General features: G+C 36.9%; 1 protein-coding gene across 4 annotated transcripts in view; it reads right to left on the reverse strand.

The window, feature by feature from the left end:
- Nucleotides 1-291: 291 nt before the first annotated feature.
- The window catches only part of Bank1 (B cell scaffold protein with ankyrin repeats 1), a 185,154-nt gene continuing 164,077 nt past the window's right edge, over nt 292-21,368 (reverse strand). For 3 of the 4 annotated variants that reach the window (XM_048333518.1, XM_048333517.1, XM_048333515.1), the window contains exons 11-17: nt 19,847-19,915; nt 11,176-11,354; nt 7,707-7,770; nt 5,535-5,564; nt 4,556-4,608; nt 3,197-3,261; nt 1,991-2,954 (exon numbers count right to left, since the gene is read on the reverse strand). In XM_048333518.1, coding sequence (XP_048189475.1) covers nt 3,202-3,261; nt 4,556-4,608; nt 5,535-5,564; nt 7,707-7,770; nt 11,176-11,354; nt 19,847-19,915 — 455 coding nt within the window. In that variant the 3' untranslated portion in view covers nt 1,991-2,954; nt 3,197-3,201. Of the gene's footprint in view, nt 741-1,990; nt 2,955-3,196; nt 3,262-4,555; nt 4,609-5,534; nt 5,565-7,706; nt 7,771-11,175; nt 11,355-19,846; nt 19,916-21,368 lie in introns of those variants that run through there. The other variant, XM_048333516.1, reaches the window with a different exon arrangement.

Raw genomic sequence — 21,368 nt, forward strand, 5'->3', positions numbered from 1 at the left:
TATTTTATCAAATGTCCTTTTGGATGAGGAATTAATTTACACTGAACACATGATAACCCTGATGCTATTATCCTTGCATTATCCGTAGGATTTTAGAGATGAAAAATCTGACTTTGTTCATACTGACAGGACATAGTTGAGTCAAGGTTCAAATTAGGTTGGTCTTATCTCATAGCTGAAGCTCTGGAATGCAGTATGCACTGCCCACTTGAATACATGACATTATTTATAACAAACAGTATAACACTTGAGAACACTGAGAAAGTGATATAACAACAATTATAAAGATCTGAAGACGAGGATGGCTCTGAAGTGAATGGCTTGAGAACAGAGCTGACCTGAAGAATGGCTGACGGGAATGTTAAGGTCCTCTAGCACCTGGCCACATGTTCAGTAAGAAGGCTTTAGAAGATCCCTCACTTAGTACTTCCGCTTCTGCCAGGGATCTTTCAGAATTACTTCAAGTGTCCACATTTTTTTTCCTTGTCTCTTTTCTTCTTTTGCTGCCCTTAAATCAAGAAGAACATCTCTTATGTGATTAAATTGAATGTCAGCATTCTAACATGCTCATTATCATTCCAGAACTGAAACCACTACTTCTTCATGGGCGTTCCTTCATTTGGATTATTTTTCCTCCTCTATCCATTTATTTATTTTTCTTCTCTTACTTGCCTCTGACAGGTAGGAGAAGACTCCTCCTGACTCTGTATTTCCATACTCCTTTATCCATTATTCTAGGTCTGGCAAAACACAGTAGGCAAAGTATAAGAGTCATAGCAAAGGAAGTTTATTCTAGGTTGCATTTTAAATGTTTCTTCGTGTGGACAAAGTAGGTAGTAGTAGCAGGAGTACAGCAGTAGGAGCAGTAACAGTAGCAGTAGGAGCAGCAGCAGCAGTAGTAGTAGTTCAAAGGCAGAGTGGCTAGAGAAAGATGCCACAGAATGGGTTTTGGTCATTTGAAAGGGCATAATCTATGTCATAAGATATGAGTTTTAAGACCTTGATTTTTGATTTCTACCTTAAAGATCTGAAGAACACCTAGGTCTTATCTCTCACTTCCACTCTTAATTGAATCTCAAGGTAAAAGTGAAATAATTGTGCTCTAATAGGCAAAGGTAGTATTTCACTTTTCATTGAACTTCACGTTTTTAGTAAGAATAAAACTAAAATGAACCATGCAATATGTGAGCCAGGACAGAAGAGGGGAAATGAGGAAAAGCAAAGGAAAGGGCAACACTGTCTAAAAAGAACTACCTGACTTAGGGAAATGTAATCCCTCTGTACAACTCCTTAATAATAACAATAAAATACTATTTTTATATTAAGGAAAAGAATAGAATGAATGGTTTCATTGTCAGCGCTTGCCACAGGTCAACATGGAAGAACTTTAGGAAGAAGACATTCCTTTGAATTTATAAATCTAGAAAATGGACTATTGCTTTGCCTACCTCTTGGTGAGACAGCCCACAGAAATGGGGGCTCCATGCATAGAAATGTAGGCTATTCGTTGAAATGTGGGACTTAAAACTATGGATTGAATTTGCAAGTATCATTATACAAAGTATTTTTGTTGTTGTTGTTTATGTGGTACTGAGGAATTGAACCCAGGGCTTCATGCATGCTAGGCAAGCATTCTACCACTAAGCCAGATTCCCAGCCCACAAAGTATTTTCTTTTAGGGCTTCATCATACTATTGCATTATTATATTTTCCTGTATTTTTTAAACTTGAGCTTATGTGAAAATGTTAGTATATATGTGAAACAGTAACCTACAGTCACTTACAGCAAAAATTTTGCACAATAAACTTAAATAGATATTTATGCCACTGATTAGAAACTAGAAAAAATCACGTGTTTATTCTAGGATGGGGTCCTGATTTAGTGAGATTAAATCAGCTTTTTTAAAAAAATTAGTGGGCCTCTTTCTTCAAGATGATAATTAGAACAGTCAGTAGTTAATTCTTATTAATTTATTTTGAAAAGTCAGACAGTTGTAAAATTTTTTATTTGTATCATTTGTACATGCAAATCATAGTATGATAAAACTGTATTGCATTCTAAGCTGGTAAATGGTTTCTAAGAAGCAGGTTGATGAAACTGCAATACTTCTAATGAGAAAGTAAGGTTGTGGAAATACATAATCATTCCAGTGAAAGAAATGAAGGAAGACTTCTAAGCTGAGAAGGCCCCTGAGTGGGTTGTGGGAGGGGGCTCTTCAGCAGAAGGTAGAATGGGTGTGATCAGTGATTATGCATATGTGGTAATCTCACAGAGAAGCTCATTAAAATGAAAAGTGATTATATATAAAGAAGAAAGTACTGGGTGCAGGGATGTGGCTTAGTGGTAGGATGACTGACCATCATGTGTGAGGCCATGGGTTTGATTCCCCAACACTAACAATACCAACAAAAGAGAAAAGAAAAATGTAAAGTTGCCTCAAAATTACAATGTTCTCAGGGTTCCATGCAAAGAGGCACTAAATAAAGGAAGGTTTCTGCAAAGCATAATACAAGATTATGCAAACATCTGAATGTGAGAAAGGTAGACAGCAAACCTCTCACTTAAAGGGCAAATAGGTTCTAAGTAAGTTTATATTTTTATAGCTATTCTGAGAGGAGAAATAAAGGTTAGTGCCTTAAACAGGCTGTGTGTCTGTGAGACACCACATTTCACTTCTTTGCTCTTGTTTTTGTTTAAAATTCAAAATGAGAACTGAGAGTGGTTTCAGTGGCAAAGTGTGGTGAAAAATGCAAGAATTTTCAGAGACTGTTAGTGGTCTTTGACTTAACATTGATAGACAGTCTCATTTGAAGCAGGTGTAACAAATCCAGATGCTAGTTTCTGCTTTCTTTCATTGTATAACTCTGTCTCTCAGAGCAGGCAATCCAAACGCAAGCTTGCTTCTCCCGGAAAGCAAAAATGCCTGTAGGTCCTTGAGTTGCATTATAATAATCTGCAAATGAGATCACAGGAAATGTTTTAGTGACTAATGGCTCATCCATTGAAATGTATTAGCTAGGATAAAATTGCCCCTACGCATTAATCTTTCCAAGAAACAATCACTGTTAGCTTGAAAAATACACATGTTTATTCTTTCAGAAGTCAATGAAATATTTAAGACTTTTGTGTCTTAGACAAATAATTCAAGTCTGTAGAAAGTCTGCTTCAGGGTTAAAAGAAAGCCTAATATTTTACCTTCTTTAATGATCTTTACTGCTTAGGAATCCAAATTCCTTTTCAACTTGGAGTCGAGCAGGAAGCTAAAAAATAATTTAAAAAAATACAGAGCTAGGATTTCTCCATTTTAAAGCTGAACAAAGAAACATGACAAAGACACAGAAGTCTTTTACCACTATGAAAAATCAGCTTTGTAAGGCAAATGGAAATACATGCCTCTATCATTACAAAGTTTAACTCTATGGAAATCTTTGCATTCAAATTTCACTTCATTCATTCATTCATTCATTCACTTTTCAAATGTGTTTTTGTGTTTGCTTTCTGAGATTGGATCTCATTTGGTAGCCCAGTGGGCCCTTCAGATTTCCAGTCTCCCTGACTTCTCAGTGGTGGGAATGTAGACATCAAACTACTATACCAAGATTGAATCTTACTTTGATTTTTGATGGAAAACAACTTAACTTGTGGGGGTTTGTAATCCTTTCCTGTTATTCACAGTCCTATCTCTAAAAAATATGCTATAATTCTGTAGCCCTTCTGATTCTGCGGAAGATTTTTTTGTTTGACAAAGACATTCATAAATATATGGGCTTTGGTGCAACACTCAAAGTGCCTACAGTAGGTAGCTCTATAGCTTTCTTTTGTGGGGGTGGGGAGCTATGGAATAATCTAGTAACAGAAGTATTTCAATTGATTCTTTGCTGAATGAAGATTTCCTTGAAACAAGATAGATTGAAAGAGTAAAATTTTATAAAACTAAATTTGCTTACCAAGAACACTTAATCCTGATTTTTAGCAAGAAATCCAAGGGCCCCTGCTCTTTAGTAACTATGCCAATTTCCTACATCACATATGCAAATAGTTGAGAAAACATGATTTTCATGAAGACAATTTTGTCATCAACATATTATCAGCGTTTTCTTGATTTTTTCTTGGTTTTCAAATGCTGCTCACTTAGCCTGCCATTATTTTTACCTTAGTGTAAGCAATTTCTTTTCTGCTAAGTCTATGATGTGAAGTAAATGTCAATTTGAATTAACAATATTTTGAGTTTGCATTTTCCCTACAAGTAGACTTCTAAGGACCTATACATTGTTATTCAATAGGCTCACCACATTCCTCTTATTAAAACATGTACTCATAAGTTTTCTACTGTGTACATATTACGTCTACTCACATGTTTTTTTCCCTTTTATATTCCTTCTTTCATTTTTTTCTAAAGAGTTAATTTCCTTAAATTACTGCTCATGGACTTGGCAAACAAATGCTCCTCCAATCTATTTGATTCATATTTGTTTTAAAGTACAGACAGGATAGGCATGCTCTTTTTCAACAGAAAAATTCTTTGTTTGAAAAATTAAAATAAACACAACTTACCTCATTACTGAAGGGAATTCCATAGAATGTATTTTCATCATGGGCAGTGTTGCCTAGAAATATAAATGAATTATGTTACTATCTTTGTCATTTACATATGGAATGCTTCATTTATTCAGCACTTTAATAGTGATGCATACAAATATTAAAATGAGGGTAAAGAGAAAAATTACTAAACAGGTAAAAAGCATATTTAAAAAGTACTATTGATACATATGCTACTTAGATGAATGGACAAGGAAGGGCAGGATGCTGAGAAGTCCTTTTAGTTTTGAGATAGTCTCTCCAACCTCTTTAAGAGCCAACACTTGATTAAACTTTCTTCCTCCTCTCAGGATTCACCAGGACTGGGTAGTTGGGAAGCACATTCTTCTGTACTCCTCTATTCATTGTTGGCCTATTATTTTTCTATCATAACAACAAGTTACCATCCCAGCCCTAGGGCTCATTTCTGTTATGTGTCCACCTTCCTAGCAGTACTGTGCCCCCAGCTGTAGACAATTTCTCCTGGATTATTCAATAGCTCTCAAGCAGGCCTCCAGCCTTACTTTTCTTCCCCAACACTGGGTTCTCATTCCTTCCCCATCACATTCAAGTGAACCACTCAAGTGTTTTTCAAATTTCATTTGTTCTTTCAATAACTTTGATGTATCAACTATCACTCCATAAGTCATTACCGATTTTTATAGTAAGTCCCAGGGGACAGTTCTTACATTTGACATACAGGAAAATAGGTATCGAGAGCTTCAGTCACAAACCAGTGTTCATAGGTAACTTACAAGAATCAGCAGGAGCTTTTGCTCCTCAAACCACCCAATGCTGGTTTTACATCTCAAGTTTGCACATGAATACAAAACATGAGTACAAAGTTGACATGAATTTTTTTTTTTACAAAATATTCAATTGATAAGAATATTGATACTGGCTTCTATAAATTTTGTGTTTGTCTTAAACCCTCCATTTAATACTGAATACTTACCACTTGGATGGTGCACAATGGTGAGTTTATCTGGAAGATTAAAGAAAAGCAAATTTTACTGAGCTTTGTTCAGTAGTTCCCCTAAACTCTCTCCTTTTTAATCATTTATATACTTTGTACGAGAGGTCTTTGAAATTTCACAGTCTCATCTAAAAATACTAACCCTACTCATCTACTATTACTTTTGTTTCTTCCAACAATAGCATGTAGATTTTAGAAATGTTTGACTATTGGTAAAAGCTTTCTATACCACAAAGGTATTTATTTTGTTTGAGGTATTCCTTTCTCTTCTGAAATTATTCATTCTAAGATGTTGGAAATGTAAATTTGTATAGATATAGATACAGATTGATATGGACATGTAAATCAAAATTCATCACCGAACAGAAAGATTAATATTATGTGATTTGCAGGCAAATGAATGGGTCTGGAAAAATTATGATTGAGGGAAGTAAGCAAGTCTCTGAAAGACAAAAGTTACAGGTTTCCTGTCATATGTACATCTTAGACATAAATCATAGACATATATGTAAATACATACAAGGTTGAATGTGTTTATAAATGTGCAAACTGATTAAAGAATGAAATTTAACAAAATGAAGGTGAGAAGACTGAAACACATCTTCACCATGGGGAGAGGTGGGATGGTGGTAGATGAATGTAATGTGGCAAATACATTCTTATACTCAGTATGAGTGTGTGGACATAGAACTAGAAAAGAAAACTGTTAGGGAAAGGGACAGGTGGGAGATGGAAAAATGGAAGGAGTCACTCTGCTCAACATACATTTCAAACATGAATGGATATTATTAGATTATAACCCTATATACAACTATTTTAAAACAATAATTTTTAAAAATGGATATTGATTTCCAATTCAAACAGAAATGGGTGATAGTTTCTGTATATCCTTATTTCTTCACTTTCTCAAAATGTGCTTTACTATATGCACATCAGAAATAAGGCCTTTGTGGAAAATGAACTATTCAATGTGTGAGGAACAAGGTTTTGGAGGGAAAAACTGGGTGAAAATTAGGGAAGAAATGACGCTGTTCAGAAGCACGGTACCCATTACCTGAGTTATGTAACTGTAGCTCTTTTGTACATCACCTTTACAATAAAAGTATATAAATAAATACATAAAATAATATAAGAGGCAAATAAACCACCTGAAACCAATGATATGAAGATGGAAACAGTAAAAAACAAAAGAAATAGGTCTACTAGTAGAATTATTATATGAAATAATAGTGTATAGTATATGGTTTATAAATATGAATTGTTACTACAAGATTTTCATAGTAAAATAAAATGTGTGCTTTTCATGATTTACTGAATTTTATGCCCTTGTTTGAGAAATTATGTTTCTGCTTTTAGAACATATCTCTAAGAGATGTTAAATAGTTCTCTATGGGAAAGGAGATAACAGTTCAGTATTATGAAGAGAAATAAATTTCCACCCAGTAAATGTGCACATAAAATGTTTTCCTATTGGTGGCTGGTTGTTTTAAATTTATGTATGCGGGAGTTGAGACTTGAGAAAAGAGTGGTCAGACAGTGACAACATAATTTACTATGAATTTTGGAGTTTGTGTTTCATCCCTGAAGAGGATTGACCAACATAATGATGTCTGTTTTTGTTAACAACCAGTATCTTCTCCGCTGTGACAGCAACTGTTAATTATTGCTAAGAGGAAGCTGCTTGGCCAGGAAGCATGTGAAGTCAAGGCAAGCGGACCTGAGATCTGTAATTTACAAGGATCTACTTGCAGACAACTTGGGAATTGGCTATATGGAGAAAAGTCTCCCTTACTAGAAACGTATGACTCCTTAGTTCTTTGATTCTCTAAACAATGTCTAATAAAACTTGGAGAATGTTTTCATTTATATCTTACACAAAAATCCAAAGTAAGCAGTGAGCATGAATGATGGGGGCCATTATGGGTCAGAGAATAGAAGCATTCTATATGGTCATTCGCGGCTCTCTAGATCTATATAGATCTGTTCTGTTTTGCAGACAAGGAAGCTGGGTAGTTCTGTGACTCTCTCCAAGGTCAGCTAGCTCGTGAGTGATGCAATGTCAATTTGAATTCATTCCTGCTCAACTCTCAGTCCCTGTATTTTGCACTTAGTTACATTATCATTTTTGAGTGATTGGCACATTTTACTTACTGTATGCATTTTCTTCTTCCGGTCTTTTCCCAATAATGCTATCTCGTAGTTGGCGTAGTTTTTCCTTAATTGGGATACAGAAGACAGAACATAGGACCAGGAAACAGAAATTAATACTTAATTTTTTTCATGGATCAATGCCTGTATGACATACTATTTTGCCATTTGTGAGATCCGAGTCATTCTTGGTGCTTTATGTGTATTATCTCAGTCTTTGCAACTTAGCCTAGCAGATATAAAATGTCATCATTCTATAGTACAGATACAGGAAATGAGGTTCATGGAGGAACTTACACATGTTAAATGGTTATAAGTGATTAGAATCAGAATCGGAACCCGAGTCCAATTCCTTTTAGGAGCTGCTTTTCTGTCCTAATGTTTATTTTCCCTTGATCCTTTGGTATCCGGAGGGTTTGCTACTGCCTCTGCCCATCTCCAGCCTCTGAAGGACACGCTCTTTCCTAAATTCGAATTCTAACAATTAAGAGATGCAGAAGCAGATTCCCCTTCCCAGAACATTTATGACCGTGTAGTTTTCAAATGGTGTAAATGTGGGTATGTACTATCTTTTCTATCAAAAAAGAAAAAAAATACCTAGCATTCAATAAAGCTCTTTGTACAAAACAATCTAAGTAGGAGTAAAGTGGGGAGATCGCATCTGGCCAGCGCCATCTTGGCCATACCCTGGGTCTGGTATCTTATCTTCATGGAGGTGTCACCTGCCTTCCAGGTGATGGGCATGCCTGAATCCCTGGAGGCAGCGGTGGGTACTTGCCTGATAGGTTACCAAACCTGTCAATCCAGTGCCTGGGACTGGGAGTTTCGTGTGACCCTGCCCCCTGACCTGACCCCATGTAGGCCAGACCACCTCTGGCGCCATTATACCATGTCAAATGTGTCTGTATTTGGGTCCTGTCTCCTGTCTCTTCTCTGGTCACCATAACCTCCCCATTCAGCTCTCCCCTGGAGCTGAATTAGTTTATTGGTATTGTTTTTGGTTCTTTCTTTCCTCTCCAGCCTTCATAGACCACTTTCCTAACAGTGTTGTGTATTTTCTGGCTGCGGGTTTTTGTGACAATTGGCCACTTGCAGACCACTATCGCTCCAATAAAGATTCCAAGATTCAACCTCTCAAAATGTGGCTTTTCTATTTTCTCCTGAGTAGTTTTGTATCTGATTTATGGTACAACAGGAGTAGCAGGCTTTCCTCCTTAGAAACGTAGACACTACTTTTCTGTGGAGTTGTTTCTCTTGCTTTTCAGGTCATCCTCTTTAAGTAGAGCCCTGCCCTTCAGGCACACCACTGTGTGAATAGGCTTGAAGACAGGGAACAGCCAGGCTTCTGCCTTCTCTAGCAGCTCATCATCAGTGCCAAGAGTTCTCCACTGTATGTGCAGTATTCTAGAAATGCTTTGATAATTAGCTTTACGTCTGTGTCTTTTTCCCTAGAATAATTTCTCTGTTAATGATTTTTGATAAATTCATCCTCAGAGTAAAAATGAACACTTCTACAACCATAGAAAAATATTAAAAAGCATTAAAACTCTGTGTGTGTGTGTGTGTGTGTGCATGTGTGTGTTGAACAAACTTGGAGAATGATTATTTTTCCCTGTTTGGACTTTTCTTCAGCTTCCTACATTAAGAACTAATGAATTATTCCTATAACACTAACCAAACAGGATTTACTAAACTTTCATCTCATATAAAAGTTTGTCTTAAGTGTCTACCAGTGGGCATTTTAAGGTTGGCACTCACTATATTCTTTATCTATGTACTTTAAGCAACTCAGATATCTTTCCGTAATGAGTGTTACTTTAAATTCTTCCTAAACAACCAACATTAAATGTAAATATGCAAACAAAACTGAAACAACCTTGGGTTTAATAGAACCACTAATAAAGTCATTTCTAAGAAGCTGGGTTTTACTCAAAATCAAGTTGAAAACATTGTTATTTCTTTTTATTTAACGGTTTGTGGAGGATAAATATTTCCTTCAATAAAAGCCTTTGTACTGTAGCACTGTGAGGAGGAGGATTTTCAAATTTGCATCTAAGCACATTGTCTCCATTCCAGGATAAGAGAAATGAAAACTGATGGTGATCCTGGCAAAAGTAGAGGAGCAGTGTTGTAATTATAATCATGAGCAATCAGTTTTTGTTGCAGGATTTTCTTATTATTTTGGCAAAGTACCTCCCTATACTTTGTATTGTAAAATTTGGACTAGGTTCAGACACCAACGCACAACTAGAACTGCTCTTAGAGGCGGTGGCTTCTGACTAACGCATGGTTTTGGATGTATTTGGAAAGTACCCTTGCCTATACTGACTCTGGCCTGTGTGCTCTTGTTTAACAATTCATCACTGTGACTCATTTTTCTATTGTTTTAAAAAATGGGTTTTCTCAGTATTATCCTTCCAATAAAAATGGTCTCAGGAAGATAGATTATTAGGCTAACATTAATTATTTATATTTTTGGCTCAAAATGAGTTTATTACATGTTTTTAATAAAGCAACTACCAAAGAGCTGTGTTCTGAGATAATGAGGTTTTCTGCAATGTGAAGAAAAAAGGTAGTTAAAAGATTTCAGGAGTGAGAAGTCAGTCCCAACAACCTTCACTGAACAATGTCAATGGATATATCAAGTACAATCATTTCATCCAACTCTTTCTCTGAATATAAATTATATTTACATCAGACAAGATTATCTGAAGCTTATATTCTTTTTTTTTTTGGCCAGTCCTGGGGCCTTGGACTCAGGGCCTGAGCACCATCCCTGGCTTCTTCCCGCTCAAGGCTAGCACTCTGCCACCTGAGCCACAGCCGTTTTCCATATATGTGGTGCTGGGGAATCGAACCAAGAGCTTCATGTGTAGGAGGCAAGCACTCTTGCCACTAGGCCATATTCCCAGCCCACGAAGCTTATATTCTTGACATTTCTCCTTGCCTGTATAAGTCTGTCACTCTATCTACTTATCTATCTATCTATCTATCTATCTATCTATCTATCTATCTATCTACCTATCTATCTTCTACATACCAAAGAATAGAGAGAAAGAAGATAAAATTGGTTACAATAAGGAGTATTGCTTGATTCAATTTTAATCATTTTTTGTTTCCACAAGCCTACTTTATATTATAAACTTTCAAATGCTGAGCATATTAGTACAAAGATGTGTCTTCATAATTTCAGCAGTTAGGCTGAAAAATCTTTACTGTACTGAGGACAGGCCTTATAAACTAAGGAGGTATAAACATTGATACACTGGATGTCAGGATTAAGTTAGCATGAATAAAATGGTAAATATAAAGTGTAGATATTATTCATAAGTTTTAAATTGGTCATTTATAGTATCTTTTAAGTAGTTACTTAAAACCAAAAGAACAGCTGACTATATTTTTTTGAGAAGACTACATGTTTACAGTTCCACAAGTGAGGAAATGTTCCAGAAGATACTGGGGTCAGTATTACCTGCTGAATCATTTCCAGGCCACTTTTTTCCATCTGCCACTGTTTAAATTTCTCCAGGGCTTCATCCACAGACATTCTTCCATTCTTAACTTTTTCCTGAAGGCAGATGAGTTCCTTCTGTCTAGCAGTCAGACAGTCCCTTGGAATAGGAAAGGCTGGGCTCTCCATCCGAACTTTGTCTAGAATATGAAAGGACAAACTTTAAGAGGGAGTTAATATATAGAAGACTGAGACAAAAATTTAAAGGCTAAGTTACAGGACTTTTTCGTTTTTGACTGTGTATGAAAAGTTACAGAATAAATCAGTAGAAAAATGATTGCCTAGCATCCAAGGAATTGGACTCATCTAGTAATACTATAAAAAGCTAACCCAAACCTAAACAAACCAAGAAATGAACAAGAAAATAGGAGGTCTAACAACTGAGGAAGTGCTCAATCACACTTAAGAGAATTGTTAATAGAGTAACAGCAGATTTCTCAGAGGAAGCCTCATAGACCAGGAAGGAATGAAAGAAAATATTTCATAATCTGAATGAAAATATCAATGAAAAGTATTATATCCAGCATGACTATCCTTCATAAATACAGGAGAATTAATAACTTTTAAAATGGAAATTAGTGACTATGAGACTATTTTTTCAATAAATGCTTTTAGGGAATCCTATATCCAGAAGCAAATGACAATCATGAAAACATATGAAAGTACAACACATACTGGAAAAGAAGGTACACAAAAAATGAAAAAAAAAAAGCCAAACCAAGAGTACTATGTTAAGGAAAATCCACCAAGTTAAGTGATCAGCAACACAGAGACAAGAGTAAAAGAAACCTATTTAGAACAAACAACTAATTTTACAAAATGACAAGAGTTAAGTTCTTTACTGAATAATAATAAGCCAGAATAAAAGTTGACTAACTTTTAAAAATATAAATTACAGATTGGCTAAATGGAGATAAAAAACAGGGCCCAAGGATATTCTGCCTACCTGAAACTCATAACTGAAAAATGGAATAAAAGAAAGAGCTACCACACACAAATGGAAACTGCCAGCAATTTTAAGCTATTGTTTTATCAGAAAAATCAGTCTTACAAACACAATCTGAAAAAAAGAGATAAAAGAAGGTTACTATGAATGATCAAGGGATCAACTCAACAAGAAACAATAAAAGTTTAAAGCATGCATGCAGCTATGCTAGAGACTAAATTCTGTAAATAACATTGTTGAATTCAAGAAGAGAGATAGGATCCAATACAATAATCACACGAGACTTAACCATTCCATTGTCATCAGTGAATCAATTGTCTAGATTCCCCCAGAACGTAAACAACAAAGAAACCACAGCTCGATTCTGCTATTGGATCTCAAGCATTGTTACAGAATATTTTATCCAGGCTGGGATGTTGCTCAGTGGCAAAGCACTTGCGTAGCAAGTGCAACGTCTTGGGTTCCATCCCAGTACCAAAAAAGAAGACAAAAAAATACAGAGTATTTTATCCAAATCTGTGCACACTACTCTTTCTTCTCTCTCTCTCTCTCTCTCTCTCTCTCTCTCTCTCTCTCTCTCTCTCTCTCTCTCTCTCTCTCTCTCTTCCTTTCTTTTCTTTCAGGGTCTAGGAGCTGTCTGAGCTTTTTTGCTCAGGGATAGCACTCCACTATTTGAGCTTTAGCTCCACTTCTGGTTTTTGGTGTTAAATTGGAGACAAGTGTCTCATGGACTTTCCTGCTCTGGCCGGCTTTGAACCATGATCCTCAAATCTCAGCCTCTTGAATAGTTAAAATTACAGGTGTGAGCCACCAGATGCCTAATCCACATGTTCTTTTTTTTTTTTTTTTTTTTTGGCCAGTCCTGGGCCTTGGACTCCGGGCCTGAGCACTGTCCCTGGCTTCTTCCCGCTCAAGGCTAGCACTCCGCCACTTGAGCCACAGCGCCGCTTCTGGCCGTTTTCTGTATATGTGGTGCTGGGGAATCGAACCTAGGGCCTGGTGTATCCGAGGCAGGCACTCTTGCCACTAGGCTATATCCCCAGCCCCCCACATGTTCTTTTAATTAGCATATGGAACATCCTTTAGAAACAGATGTCAACATTTAAAAAAATCATTCTTTGTATCTTCTTTTGACTCTAAGGGAAAAAAAACTAGAAACAGACAAAAAAGTTATTTCAGAGAGATTTTACAAATTCATGAAGACCTAACATGTTAGGTCTGAGTGAAAAAGAGTTGTTGAAGAAATTAACAAGGAGATTTTGAAAACAGCTGACAGCAAGTGATAATGGAAATACAACAAATAAAAGTCTATGGTACACAGAAATACTAAAAGAGGTACTATGAGGAAAGTTTGCAGAAAATTGTTACTACATAGGAGAGAGAGATACATAGATAGAGGCAGAGACAGAGAGACAGAGAGAAAGAGACAGAGAATGAGAGAGTTATCAAATTAACAAAAAACCTAAAAAATGCATCACAAGGATTTAGAAAAACAAGAGACAAGTCAAACCTAAAGTTAGTCAAAGGATACAAATGTAACTTCTCAGAATAAGACATGCAAACCAAGTTGTCTATTGAGAAATATGTATGAAGTACTTCAAGTGGCCTGTGAGATAGAAGTAGTAGGTTGATAGACCGTGGACAAACTCAGCATTTCATTAGTTAACATGATTCTGAAAGACTTAGTGGACCTGAATATCTTTGGGGAAGTTAAAACCTGGCAGTCATTATAGTCACTAAACAGCAACCCAGTAGTCTGGCCACAGGACTCATATGAGTCTATACTTTCTCATTTATATATTTTCTTTAACTCCAGCATACTTCAGGAGAGATAGGTAACAGAGCCACAGCACATATCTGAATGCACTGTCCCAGAGTGGCCCAGAGTGTGTATGAAATAATACAGTCTCACCCAGCTGTATTTCAGTAAACCTTTCCTGGAGAAAACTGCTTGTTACTGGAAAGCCTTCTTCAAGAGAGAGACAAATGGGACTGTAGCTAGATGCTATTAGCAAGGATTTGAGGAGTGGGGGAAAACACTGAAGCTAGAGCACGATGGACTCATTAATAGACTTGGGATGGATTATTCTGGACAAAGGCAGTCTCAAGTATTTGATAGCTGGATTTATGTATTTGAAGGAGACTCGAGTCTCCTGCAAAGCCCAAATATCTAACAATGCCTTATGGAACCAGGGCTCAGATGGGTTATCTTTCCTGGAGGATTTACTATGTGTACATATAACTGCTCTATGACCCATCATTCTGATCCCCTGGGGATTTTCTGGACTTGTCTTTTTCTCTTCCAAATCTGTCCCTCAGCACTAACAAGGTGTCAACAGAGTCTATTGTCCAACTCTTCCTTCGGTGATGACAAAGTATGGCCTCCGGAGCCGGGGAAGTATATGTCAGCCGGAGGACTAACAAGTTCAGCATCAAAAAGTGCAGATAACGATTGAGATCCTGCTTCCTACACCTTGTGCTTTTAAAAACATGGGTTTCCACTCTCGTGTTCAATGAATGAGCTGCAGCTTATGGATGTAGCATGGTGCATACAGCATGCCTGCCCGAGTGGGGGTCCTGAGCGCCATCGATTCGCAGCCCTGCCATGTGTCATCAGCTCACTCTCCTCATCCTTTGCGCTTGCACTCTTGGTTAGCACTCTGCAACTTGAGCCACACCTGCACTTCTGGCTTTGGGTTTGTTAACTGGAGATATGAATTGCACTGGTTTGGTCTGCTGCAACCCACATCAGTCTCCTGAGTAACTAGGATTACAGGTATGAGCCACCAGAACCCACTTAGTGAAACATACTTGCAGTGGGTGAGTTGGTACAGATCTTTCTACCTTCTCTTAGCAGAAAGGACTGCTTCCTATCATGACGTTTTAAAAAAAATCTTAATCACCTTTGAGATAGTCTCAATTAATGTATATTATTTGTACATGGGGTCTTATTGTGACATTGCCACATTATGTACTCTGCATATAATGTGCTCTGATTCAATTTATTCCTTCTATTACTCTTCCTTATCCCTTCCCCCAACTCTTCAGGAGCAGTAAGGCATTAACTCACAGCTTCCCATTTGCTAGGCAGATACACTATGCTAAACCATGCTCGCAGCTCTTTTATGCATGGATTATTTTCAAAATAGGACCTTTCTTTCTTCCCAGACCATGCCTGGACTGCTGTCCTTCTATTTATTGCTTGACCCAGTAGGTAGGATGATATGCATATACCACCATGTCCAGCTTCCTCCTTTTCTCATCTTAAATAATATTTATGCATTTCATTATTTTATTTTTATACATGTACAAATATATGAAGAGCTTAGAATCAAATGCAGTTTGCTCCACACTCTAGCAAACCAAATTTCCCATTTGGGTATTAAGTGTTTTGTGGTTCTCGAGCTTTGCCTTCCTTTCTGAGAGTGGCCACCTTGTGAGCTCTTAATACATCACCATTTCAGGCAAGAACCCAGCTATCACACAGATTTTTTTTCCCAGTATGACTTTAACAGAATTTTTTCTTAAATCCCCAAACTTTTGTGAAACAATATGACAAATGGAAATATGTCATACTGGGAAAAGGAGTGAACATTATTATTCTTTTATGGATTATAAATGACCACATTTCGACAATTTTCCTTTTTTCCTATTTAATATATCCACTGCTGGCCAAAACAACTTGATGAAAATAGCCCACACATCACTATTCTTTTTTCTCCACATAAGACCAATACCACCTGCATGTCGCTTGGTCTCTTGCTTACAGATAATTTTATTATGTCACATTTATCAAACTGGACAGAAATGGACACATAGAGAATGCATAAAAATATGTTCCCTAACTATATTTTCCCCATGGGTAGGATCAACAATAATAAAGGATACAAATTAACAAGTCTACAAGAGTAACCAGATAGAATCACTAAGGAAAGAAGACTTAGTTGGTGCTTATGAAATTCATCAGAATAATCTTCATTGTTACAAATAAATGGTCTTTCCTTTTCTTCTTGATTATATGACTCTCTTGAAATAGCTTTTATCTGCACACTTTAGATTGAATGTTAGTGTCAGAGAAATGTATATCAAATATTAAAAAGTGACAAGAAAAGAAGGAAAATATGAGAAGTTACATGTGGCCAATGACACATTTTTATGATAAGGCACAATTAGACATTTGAGTTTTTATATGAATCATGGTCTTAAATGCGGGCACAACAAATTATATTGTATAGGTTATTTTTGAAATGTATTGTAGCTGGAGGTCAAATTTGACCAAAATATTGCTTCTTCTGGTTGGATTTTGTGCTTTGTGTGTCCATTTTGGGAATATTGCTAATTAATATTTTATTGGTTATACTTACACTCCATGTCTATGGTAGGGTTTAGATAAGCAAGTTTAAGGAATTTTACAATTTTTTTCCATTGTTATTCCAATACTGGGATTTGAATTCAGGGCCTGGGTGCTGTCTCTTAGCTTTTTCACTCAAGCATATTGCTCTTTCACTTGAGCCACAGCTCCACTTGTAGCTTATGCTTGTTAATGGGAGATAGGAGTCTCATATACTTTCCTTCCCAAACTGGCTTTTAACTTTGATCTTCAGATCTCAGCCTCCTGAGTAGGTAGGGTTACAAGTGTGAGCCACAGGCACCTGCTTCATGCTTTACAAATCATTCTTATGTTCCTTCGGAATTGGGGGCACTTGATATCAACAGTTGGTTAGGATAAAGGGAGTTACCCTTTCCCTCTATAGACATGATTTAGCCCTCACAGTGATAAGAACGACACATCCTTGATGAGGGTCATGATTTAATTGTGTGGCTAAGGAGATTTGTAGATCTGCTTTATGATCACAGAGAGGAAGTTATAAATGCTTGAAGCTAATCTGTGTCTTTTGCCATCACTGAATAAGAGAAACTCAGTAAAATAGGTCTGCTTCTGGTGTGGGGTAGAAAAAGTCCTTCTTCACAGGTGAAGGAAATCATTTACTAGGTCTAGACAAATTCAAGCAATCTGTAAAAGATTCTATGCTTTCCTGAGATAGAAGTAGCTAGGTATTTCCAAGCCCTTGAAGGGGTTTTCACATTCCTCTAGTGTTCTTTAACATGAACTTGTCATGTTCACCTGATAACTTTCTAACCACAAATTGTGTGTGTGTGTGTGTGTGTGTGTGTGTGTGTGTGTGTGTTTTACAGATACTTGGTTATTTGACAAGGATCAAATGAATGCAGACACTAGTCTCTAGAAAGGACTCTTCCTCTATTATAGGATTAATAGATTGGGCTATAAATCACCTTCCCGAGGGCTTGGTTAACATAACCCAGGTTTCAAAACTGTGATCAACTCCAAATGCAGTGACAGGATCTAGTTCTTTGCCTTGTCACTCTGAAGAAGCCATTCCTGCTGGCCTTTCGAGGCTCCGTGGTAGGAAGCAGGGCAGTAGCCACACCACCATCTCTGATAGCACTCTTTGGCATTACCTAATTTGAAAATGAACCTGGGCAAATTGATTTTTAACATTGTCTTTTGATGAAAAACATTTTAGTCTGTGATTTGTAGTCTGAGTACTTTCCCTTATGTACTTTTTTTCCAAGATGTAAAAATTGAGTTGAAGTATTCTGTTGAGTTTCCATAGAAATGAACCAATTAATTTTTTTTGCCCTCTTCTGTTCCTCAGGAAAATTCCTTGGCTTAGCAATAATGTAGCTTCCTGGCAATCACTAGACAATTTTGAACTTGGGGGTATCTGAAATGCCTGTACTGACAGTGGAAAAAGAGCTCGCTCTTATAATTCCTTTCCTTCCAGCATTCAGTAGAGGAATTAAATCATTACATATTTTTAGGCGACCTGTGTAGTCCTTTGAGAAATTCTTGATGGACCAGAGGATTTCCCCAGGTGAGGACATAGATTTCTTTGGAGGAAGATCCATAGTAGTCCCTTCCAGTGGGTGTTAGAAGCTGGTGCATTCTTTATGTCACCATAGCCACAATGTCACAAAAGAAGGACCATAGGAGTGGATAGTGGCTGTCATGAAATAATTTCCTGGATTTATTTTAATGTCACTTTCAGCCATTTCTTGCGGCCACAATTGAGATACTTTTTTTTTTTTTAACAAATGCTATTTTTAATGTGGGTGTTAGATGCTTGCTGACTAACAGAGCCAGCTTAATGTTTTTTTTCAATATCTTCCACCATTTATGTATTTTTTTATACTTGAACAATAGTTCAGTCCTGATTGTCAGCAAAGATGATAATAAACAGCCTGTTAGAGTTCTTCTTTACAAAAGTAGACAAATGTTTCAGGGAGGCAGGATAGATTCCAATTCTGTGAGATGTCCCATTGGCTTTAGTTTCCAGCTCTGCCTCTGTGTGACAAATAATTGCTCAAAAGATGTTGCAGCAAGTGCCACAGGCAAGACAATTGTGGGAAGAGGGTACAGTCATTTGGTTGACATCCAGTGTAGAGTATAGGAAAAAATATCCCCATGTTAGTCTTATCTATTAGGGAATTAGTCATCAGCCTCTCCCACCAACAGATGCTTCTAGAAAGAGGCTTTCATCTGCAGATCTATCAAACTGTGCTCTCAGATTCATGTTACACAATTCATCTTATTTGACCTTCCTGAAGCCCTGAAAACAACATTCACCCATCACCACAGTCAGTATGACAAGGCCATTTCCTGGCTTTGTGAATTGAAATCATTTTTTTCTATAATTGATGTTGTGCCAAAATTATATGTGGATAAGATACCAACTTCATACTCAAGTTGATCAAACTCACAATTATTAACTTCTGACCTAGTGGCTTTTATTTAGTGTTCCTAATATTTCTTTTCCCTTCCCTTTGGTCAATAATGCATGTAAGTTTACTAGTCCACGTCCTGACATACACTCAATAACATGTATGAACAAAGGATAAATTGCTATTAGACAATAACACTTACCTTTCTGGTTTTGAAAATTTCTTTTTGTTCTTGAGTTCATTTAATTTTGGACTATTTCATATATTTATTAGATTCATCTGCTTGTTTCCCTCTCTTTACTTAAGCAAAATTTGTTTTCTTTTTCTTTTTTCCCCCCTCAGTCCTGGGGCTTGAACTCAGGGCCTGGGCACTGTCCTTGAGCTACTTTTGCTCAAGGCTAACACTCTACCACTTGAGCCACAGTGCTACTTCCAGCTTTTTCTGTTTATGTGGTACTGAGGAATTGAACCCAGGGCTTCATGCTAGGCACTCTACTACTTAGCCACATTCCCAGTCCCTTTTTCCCCCTTTCTTTCTTTTTTAAATTGTTATTGTATTGAGAGACACAGGGTAAAAAAAGAGAAATAACTACAAAAGCAATACTTGCAAAACTGTTTGGTGTAAGTGAACTGAACACCTGGGGGGGGGAGAGAAAGGGGGGGAGGGAGGGGGGCATGAGGGACAAGGCAACAAACAGTACAAGAAATGTATCCAATGCCCAACGTATGATACTGTAACCTCTCTGTACATCAGTTTGATAATAAAAATTTGAGAAAAAAAAACATAAAAAAATTGTTATTGTAGAGGTGATATACAGAGGAGGTACAGTTACATGAGTCAGGTAATGGGTACAGTTGTTTTCAACCATGCCTCCCCGCCCCTCATCTAATATTTCTTTAAATATGACTTTTAAAATATTCAAAAGATTAGTTAGTCAGGACCTGGTTTCTTAGGAACATCACGGAACTTGTCACTGTCAGATTGTCTTCGGGCTGCCTTTTGCTGGAACACTGCAAAGAAAAAAATAGCATATAATCTTCATTAAGTATAAATATTAAACAAATAAATGTGGAAATTTCCATGAAGTTAAAGTGTAGCATACAATTTTCCTTAGCAACAATTCCTGAATTGTATGATTTTGGAGTAGGAGGATTATTACATTTTCAATGTTCTCAAGTGAGCAGCTTACCAATCCTTTCAGAAAGCATTTTCTTTGGGCAGTGTAGTACAATGGTGACAGAATGGCTCATTAAACCAGTTGAACTGAGATAGGCTTCCACTTTGATATCAGGTAATGATAAAAGCTGCATTTTGTTAAAAGTAATGACTGCAAAAACTTACAGGAAAAAGTTCCATTTGTACAGAAATTACTCAAGCTGACTTTCTGGGGCTAAGCAAGGATAATAACTGTTTCAGCTTAAATAGATGAAAAGATGGTTGTATTTCACAGACGTAATAATAAAAAGGTATTTTACTCTTACATCATGTCTCCAGACCTCAGACTTATTAAAGCTACTTATTCAAATTACTTCACTATCTGAAGAGTGTTCTCATTTACTATCTTTCTCACAAAATTTTGGAGGGGAAGTTAGCATTACTCACCCCATTTTGCAGATGAAAAGTAAAATCAATTGTTTAATATTTGTTGAGTACCCACAAAGTTCCCTATAGCTTCTGGCATTTGTTAATGAAAAAGCCCAGAGCCTCTCTACTACCCTACTTTGGAACATGAACATCCCAGAGTTACATTGATTTTTGTTTTTATGGGCAGCCTGAATTATGGGGTTTGGGAATTGGAATAGGCCTGGGAGATTTAGGCCAACCCCATATGTTTATGGATTAAGGAGGTGGAAGTAACTAGCTTGTAAAATGGCTAAGTAATTTTGCAATGATCCCAGAGCTGTTGTTAGCAGAGAAGTGATTTAACCCTCTAGTCTCAAGCTTCAGTAGGTAGCTTACTTCTTTACATCACTGTTGCAACTTCCCTTTGAGTATGAATTTCCTTTTTACCAGAAGGAGAAAGCCAGGCACTTGTAGTCCTCCCTACTCAGAAAACTGAGATATAAGGATCATGGTTTAAAGCCAGCCACATGCATGATAGGGAAATAGGATTTCTCCTCCCAGAACATTCTTTGCTTGCCAGTTAAGTTAGAGATTACACAGGGGGATTCAAATGTCTCACACAGTTGATAGTCTAAGATGGGACCAACATCTTATTTTCTGTAGTCATTCCAGGTCCATGGTGCTGTAACAGATTTCTAAGTAAGTATGCATTTAAGTAGAATGTTGTCTTTTGAGATGTTATTTGCAATCTGAGGTCTTAGTGTAACAAAAAATTTCAGAAAACATTAGTGCACAAGCCAGTGCTAACTCCTTGGTAATATATTGTGATGACTATCTTTATATATTTGAATAGTTGGAGGATTTCATGTATAGACACTTTCTCTTCATCAGTGTTCAGAA

The sequence above is a fragment of the Perognathus longimembris genome, chromosome 24 (genome assembly GCF_023159225.1).
Source record: "Perognathus longimembris pacificus isolate PPM17 chromosome 24, ASM2315922v1, whole genome shotgun sequence".
NCBI classification, from domain to species: domain Eukaryota; kingdom Metazoa; phylum Chordata; class Mammalia; order Rodentia; family Heteromyidae; genus Perognathus; species Perognathus longimembris.